Here is a 7,764-nt window from a genome sequence, read left to right on the forward strand (position 1 = left end):
GATAAAGCCACACTGGAAAAACATTTATTAAACCAACTGTAATGACATCACAATTGTCAGAGCTTAGAAGCACAGAAATATCTGTCTTTGCAAAAGTGACAGTTAAAAAACAGAATTACAGATGATGTTTAGACTTCAAGGATAGTCTGCAAATAACAGTACCAGTGTTGCATGTTGAGTCTGCTGTCACTGGTATAGAATATGTTCCGCCCACTAGTGATGCATGTCACAGTAACCCAATGAAAGTAGTTTTAAGAGCCACCCAAGAGTAAGAAAAACAACAAAACAAAAACCAAATAAAAAAACATATGTACTTTAATTCAACAGTTAAAATAACGCGTTGGTAACGTGAAACTAAATTCAGAACTCTATTTCAACATGCAGAAAATTATCCAGAATGATTTATGTGAACAGTAAATTCGAAGTCAAAAAACTGTTTCAGCAAAAGGGAAAAACTTGCCATGAGAACTGAGAAAAGGAGAAAACGTTTCAGCCCGTTGTTGTTAATCCAGCATCCTGCTAATACACCTTACATAAACATGCCATACTTAGGCTGGCTTGAGCTGGCAATCATAATCTAAAAAGAAAATCTAATGACTATAAAAATCTTTATTTTCACAATAATAGCAGGACTCTGCAGATGAACCATCCTGTCGATGTCTTTATTTCCTCTCGTTAGACCTGGAACGACTGTAAAATAAATTAACAAGTAAATGACCATGAATCAAAAATCACATTTAAGTTGTACAGTAAATTATCAGTGAGGAATAATACTTGCCTCCTTGACCGTGAGAAAGATCTTGATCGCTTACGGTATTTATCTCTGGAGAGAGACCGATATCTGCGCCTGTCTTTTGAAAGAGACCTTGGGAACAAAATTAAAAGACACATTGTCTGAATTTGTTATTAATCATTAATGCAGTTAAAAAAAAAAAAAGAAAGAAGATTGGTTACAGGCGTACCTGCTTCGACTGCGGCTGAGGCTCCTTCTCCTCGGCGATCTATGTTGCAGGTGAAATTATAAAAAAATAAAAATAAAAAACAGACCAAAATTAGGACAGATAATTGAATCCTCCCCATCAGTAATGAAACCTTTGGTACTCTTTGATCCGTAAAGAGACATGGGTTACAGTTGGAATGTGATTACACGCAGTTACTTGTCTCTTAATAGAATGATCATCTGCATCCAAGAACTGCATCAAGATCAACTCATTACAAGCAAACTTGGTCCAATAAGGATCACTCATGGAGCCAGATTTGAGAATATAGAACAAAAATCAGGGCTCGACATTAAGGCTCGCCTGGAAGAAACACCAAATAAAATATGAGGCATTTTATATATTTTGAAAAAGAAAACATGGTTATTGCCTACTGTTACACTAGCAGTAGTATTGTTACTTTTAGTTTAAAGAAACCTGGAGACTTGTGACTGTGGCAAAATGTGTGTTAGAGCTAAAGACTGCTGCAACTCAACCCTGAGAACACAAAAATGTATATACTTCTAAAATTAGGAGACATGTACTTGACATTAAATGTTATTTTCAGTGGAAAGGAGGAAAGCATTAACACTACAAAAAAAAAAGTTTATTCCAATGGATTCTCAGAGATGATGGCTTAATGTCGAGCCATGAAAATGCACTCAGCAGCACAATTACACTGAATGTCCAATAAATATAGTTAATATTTGTAAATGAAAATTAAAATACTGTTCTTATTCAAGTTCCTTGACCATAAGTTTGGACTTTTAGATTTTTGCTCTGCTCTAAATGACATAACTGCTGAGGGAAAACTGTCAAGCAGTGCTGAAAGTTAGATTATGCATAACAACTACAAAGAGCAGGATAAAAGCAACTTACTATTTTGGGGGGTTTGGACAAGATAGAAATGACGCAAGGAAGCCAGACTGATGGTGAGGGAGGTCGAATTGCAGAGAGGATTTGCCACATGATGCAAATGTTGGAGATATGAAGTTGCTTGGTGGCTGGTTGGAGGGGGTAGTTGTAGCTTTTCCCTGCCTTTTTTGGGGGGAAGGATGGGGAGGGATGTAAGCCAAGGGCTGTCCCCGTTGATACAGTAGTTGTGTGGAGAATATAACGAGTAAAGACGCTGATTGGTTGATAATGTGAAGTGGACCGCTGACGATTGGGTTAAGGTTGGAGGAAGAAGAGGAGGATGCTGGGAACTGCATGCTCAGGAACCAAAAGGTTGGTGGAACCTGACGACTGGCGGTGCGCCTGGGTCATGTGACAACACCAGCCAAGCTGATTGGGGCTCGCTGGTCAGCAGTCACATGATGCTGAAAGAGGACTAGTTGACTGACTCAGATGGTGAGAAGCGTGGTGGTGACTCTGCAACGGGGTTCAGTTTTATTAATAAATGGCAACTGAACTCATAAAGAAAACAAAACTTACACCTGCAGAAAGCCATTCTAATAAGTACCTTCAAATGTTTGATGGATGATGAAGTGCTAACTGTGCCTCGTCCCCGTAATGCAATTTCACTCTGGTGGAGCGTTGTAAGAGTTCATAAATAGTCAAAAACTGACACAAGCTGCCATTGGACTTGGCTTTCAAATGTAGTAAAGATAAAAATAACCTTATAATAACCTAATATAATTCATAAATCCTGCTTACAGGGTGTCACTACATTAAAAGTAGGATTAAAATTTTAAACAAAGGAGGTGACATCAACATGTCAAACATAATGCAGCCAGATCCACTGATTATCTATTGATGAACTCATTGTATGTGAGCTAATATTAATTTCATTGTACCAATGTGATCTGCAGTCCTAGGAATGCTAACAATTAGGTTATGACGATGTCCAGCAGAATTTTGAGACTTTTGCCAAAGTGGTTGGCAGATTTAAACAGCTTTACCAAAATCATATTTTGATTTGAGTAAAAAAAAAAAGCTGATTCACACAGTGTGTGGGAAATATATGTTAGTCTGCAACTGAGACAGATCATTAAAATGTTGAAATGCATCATCAGCCGTGAAGTACATACCTGCGCCTGACTGGAGGACTTCGTCGCCTAAGGTCATCTCGAGGGCGTCTACTCCAGGATGGGGGAGGGCCGCGGCTCCTGGAGCGCTTTTCCCCAGTGGACAGCTCAACACGCACACGACAGCCACACATAGTTCTAAAAAGAAGTTTTCTTAGGTGAGATAGAGCATAAAAAACACTACAAAAAGAACTAAGACATAAGAAATGTGTTCACTGAGTTACCTTCCATCCAGTTCTCTCACAGCATCAGATGCGTCTCTGGGATCTTCAAACTCTACAAAAGCAAAACCTGGGGGATTCCTGGCGACCCAAACACTTCTTAATGGACCATAGTATCCAAAAGCCCTTTCTAGTTCTGTCTTATTTCCATTGTTTCCCAGATTTCCAACATACACCTTACAGTCAAGTGGACAGTCTCTGTTAAGAGAAGGGTCTGGAACAAAAAGAGAAACAAAAACAGAGAGCAATATAATAAATGTTATCTATACAGGATTTTATTACATCCATTTAAGACTTCTCTAAAGTTTATTGTGAACAGGTGGACAATCATATATAATCCACATGACGAGACTTGTATCCTTTCTCAAATGTTACCCTAAAGTATTAAGTATCTGTTATGAAGGCTGACTGTAAAAAAAAAAAATAAACGAAAATTCTTAATTTTCGTTTATGAACCATCAAGAAATGTGATTAAGAAAGAGAGCTACTGCAATAGGCCGCTGTCTGGCTTACCCAGGTTTATTGTACTTGCCAATTGCTCAAAGTTTAGGCTTTCTGTGCCATCTACACTGAAGGCTACCACGGAAGTGTTAAAATTAGTATTAGGCAATGTGACAATAAGCACTGTGAAACATTTGTAACCCATCACATATTTAGTCATACCGTTTATACTGCAGTGGGTACATGTTTCTTGCCTCTGGCTATATAAAGCAATATTCAGCAGAACTGTTGAATGACATCACTTCATTTACAAGATGTTAGCATAAATTTCTACCTAGTTATTTCTTCTATTATCAGTTTATGACATTGATGGCCAGGGAATTTAGCTTCATGATATAAATTTAAACATCAATAGAACATACTGAGAGAGATACTGTCAGAACATTTTATTAAAGCAAATTAGTTATACAGCCACGTGAAACCACTACATGAAAATAATCTGATGGATGGAGGAAGTCTGTGTGACACGGCAGTAGTGGTGATGTGTGGTTTAATTATCATGATCAAGACAACAGTTAACCGGCTCAACTTAAAAAAACAAAACAAAAGAAAAACTGCAATTTTTAAAAATAACAAATATACTAGCAAGTGAATAAGGCAATAACAAAACATTCTTAGCCATTTTTATACCTAGTTGCAAGATAGTGCGATTCTTGTTTGCATGTGTGTACAACTAATTAGTTAATCGAATAAGCAATCAAAAGAAAATTTACTGGCAGTCATTTTGATAAATAAAAAAAACTGTGATAAAATGTGCAGACTTGGCAGTTCTGCAGAAACACTGCTTTATGACAACATTGTCACCGATTATCTAATGTTGATTCAAATGAGGCAACACCTGGTAGCCTTGCTGTGTCTGTGTTAATGCTGCATGTATTGTGAATTATGTCAGTCAGAGGAAGTCGACCTCTGATTTAAAAATGATGAAAAGCACAATTTTACTTTTATTTCACGCTGGCATATCTATATTTAAGGAGTGCATACATTTCTTATACAATTTCATGGGGAAAAGCCTGTAGTGTGTTGAACTAAAAACAAAAGAAGTATAGTTTACATACCTCCCATTTTGTGTATCTTCTTAAGAGTTAAGAGTCCTGCAGTCCAGTGTGTCTAAAAGAAAAGAAAGGCATATGGTTTTGTTGGAGCCCGACCTTTTATTACAATAAATACAGTTGTCTTAGGTTTATCCTGGGGTTATCTGAGTCCCAGTATTAGAGCTTGATTACACATAAATAGCTTGATCAAGGGCATGTTTGACCACAATAAATGGAAATCCATTATACGCTCAATCAAATGGTAATTCTGGAGGCTGCTGTTAAACTCTACTACAATATGACAGTGTCTGTTTTATCAACTCCGACCATATCAATGAAATTGGGCTAAACAGCAACATCTCTCTGTACAAGGCAAAGCATGTATGTTAACACTGAATCAACAGTTTTCAGTCTGTATAGATAGAAACTGCTCACTGTATTCCTAATGATGTTATATTGTAGTGTAGAAATAGACTTAATTAGAATAAAGTAAAAGTTTATTTAACTTGTATCTTTGGCTCCATATTCTTACGGTAAAGAGGCCCAGATACTAAAGTAGCTAGCGGTGATTTGGTTTCGTTAGCAAATGCTACTAGCTTTATTTTGATCATTTTTGATTATTAAGACGTGTATTGGTTTGATTTATACATTCACAATACAAGCCATTACTTGTATCTAAAGTATCTCTCAACATTTATCGAGCCAGGATCTCCAGAGGAACAGCCAGCCATGCACACATCAAGCTAAGCTACCGAGCGGAGAATGTAGCCGCTAGCAAACATAGCATTTTACCACGACGAAAGAGTAGAAACAAACGACTTTTTAATTCAACTAATATCTATCAGCAATCATCATTATAAAATAGTTATCGTAGAAGGAACCAAACAGGCTAATATGTGAAAATAATAGTTTACCTTGTCTTTAGCTGCAGTTCGACAAAGGCGTGAGCTGGAGACTTCACGCCGTGTGCTCCGGCTGCTAGCTTACCTTGTTGTTAGCACTGGGCGCTGAGCGGAAGAGAACAGGCCCCTTTTCTTCTTCTGCATTTATTGGTGAACTGTAAACGACTGTTGTGTGTTCACACCGCCACCCACTGGACTGGAGTGGACAGTTTGTCACATTACATGTAATCATAGGTAGATACTAAACTACTTAATGTTACACTGCATGTTAGTGAGACTGTGAATGCATTTGATAGTTTTAAAAAGCTATAAAGTAAAGTGCAGCATTGGTGGCACTTTAACCTTCGCTTTCCACATTCTCTCCAGTTCCTCTTTCAGACTCTGGTACTTCTCCAGCATCTATTTAATTTTTATTTTATAATCTTGTTCTAATTCTTCTTTTTCCTAATGTTGCTGTCACTTGGAGCTGCTATACTGTCACCGCTGTTGCCTTCTCTTCCATGTCTCCTATCAAATGTGTGGTTGCTTAGCCACTATCTGTACTCCTTGTTCATTGACTCTGATGCTGCTGTCCCTGCACTGGCCACAACAGAGTGGTAGAAGATTTGCAACATTATCCTGCACATGATAAAGTAACTAACCTTGCTCAAGAACTAAAGGCTGACAGCCCCCTTGCAGCATTTTCATTCCAGTCTGTTAAGACATGGACTCTAAGAGACACATTATCTCTTAATCAGTCCATGAATAAGCAAATCTGGAATTCCTTCTAAATCATACACAGCATTTATTCAACTAGTGAACAAACAGGGCTCAACTTTATAATATGTTGATGTTTTAACACAAAACAAAACCTGGGCTGTACACAGACCTTTTAATGTTAATGTGCTTTACTAATTATTCAACCAACAATATCTCTTTTCCCCTCAAAGCGACCAGAGATATTTTCTCCCATCTCCATCCACCACCCTCTGTTCATAGATACCGTAGGTAGATAGTTACAGTAGAGTGGTTTTGTAGAATTACAACAACCCAGTTGAATAAATCACATAACAAAAGAGGTAAAAACCCTCAATCCAAATAAAGCTATAAATAATCAACAATCAACATGGGACAGAGGCTCAACTAAAAGGCAGAACTCCTAACTCCCTGATATGTATTTGATGCACATTGAACAACTACAGTGGGAGAGTGCACTTCACATTATTGCAAGTAGGTTACAATGCAACGTGACAGACAGGGTGTTCTCTTGGCAAATGTCACTCTCCTTTTTCTTCCTGTGTACCGGCCTTGTGTGTGTGTTTGTTTTTAAATACAGTGGTAAAAAAAAGTATGTGAACCATTTGGAATTTCATAGTTTTCTGCATTACTCTTTTTTTAAAAACATGACCTGATCTTCATCTAAATAAAGAGTATTAACACATATAATGTGCCTAAAATGATAACACAAAAAAAATTGAGAACAACCATAAAACCTCATATTGCGAGTGGAAAAAGTATGTGAATCCTTGGACCACAAAAACACATCAGTGAGGTAAAGACACAACCCTGAGTGACGGCTAAAGATTTGACGGCGTCATTGGAACTAGCTCACATCTGTGTTCATGAGTCTACAGCAGGTGAAACATTGAACTAGAAAACTAACCAGAAAAATAAAATCTACCTTTTGCAGTTGCAGTAGCCCAATAGAGATGCAATGGAACCACTTGAAACCGTGAGCCACACACGAGACAGAGCTAGAATATGACAGAGCTAAAGCAGTTCTGCAGGAAGAATGGGCTAAAATACCTCCTGAACAATGTGCAGATCCGATCCACAGCTACAGGAAGCACCTGGTTGAGGTTATTGCTGCTAAGGGGGGGTCAACTGGTTATTAATTCTAAGGATTCACATACTTTTTCCACTATCACTATGAACTTCATAGTGATAGTGGATAGTTATGGTTGTTTGTGAAATTTCAAAGGGTTCACATACTTGTTTTGTCACTGTATTAAGTCAAATACTACATTACCATGTGGTTTCTCTTCCATGTCGACCTTTTATTTTTGAGAATACTCATATTTCTGTAATACATCAAACTCTGTTTTGTTACAAAAAAACAATAA

The 7,764-nt window shown here is 37.6% G+C and overlaps 1 protein-coding gene across 7 annotated transcripts; it reads right to left on the reverse strand.

Moving 5' to 3' along the window:
• Window positions 1-2: 2 nt before the first annotated feature.
• On the reverse strand, window positions 3-7,466 carry srsf3a (serine and arginine rich splicing factor 3a). 7 transcript variants are annotated; one of them, XM_026346994.1, is made up of 8 exons: window positions 7,323-7,466; window positions 5,748-5,858; window positions 4,785-4,836; window positions 3,229-3,439; window positions 3,008-3,142; window positions 963-1,001; window positions 779-865; window positions 3-690 (listed from the first exon to the last, which is right to left on the reverse strand). In XM_026346994.1, exons 3-8 carry the CDS (start codon window positions 4,789-4,791, stop codon window positions 663-665), a joined length of 507 nt encoding a protein of 168 aa, XP_026202779.1. In that variant the 5' UTR covers window positions 4,792-4,836; window positions 5,748-5,858; window positions 7,323-7,466; the 3' UTR covers window positions 3-662. The 7 variants fall into 7 exon arrangements, 6 of the variants coding, with proteins under 6 accessions (XP_026202779.1, XP_026202775.1, XP_026202778.1 ...); XM_026346990.1 differs by having other exon boundaries at window positions 5,675-5,858; window positions 7,323-7,450; XM_026346993.1 differs by lacking the exon at window positions 5,748-5,858 and having other exon boundaries at window positions 7,323-7,434.
• Window positions 7,467-7,764: the final 298 nt, after the last annotated feature.

Source organism: Anabas testudineus, chromosome 5, assembly GCF_900324465.2.
Source record: "Anabas testudineus chromosome 5, fAnaTes1.2, whole genome shotgun sequence".
NCBI classification, from domain to species: Eukaryota; Metazoa; Chordata; class Actinopteri; order Anabantiformes; family Anabantidae; genus Anabas; species Anabas testudineus.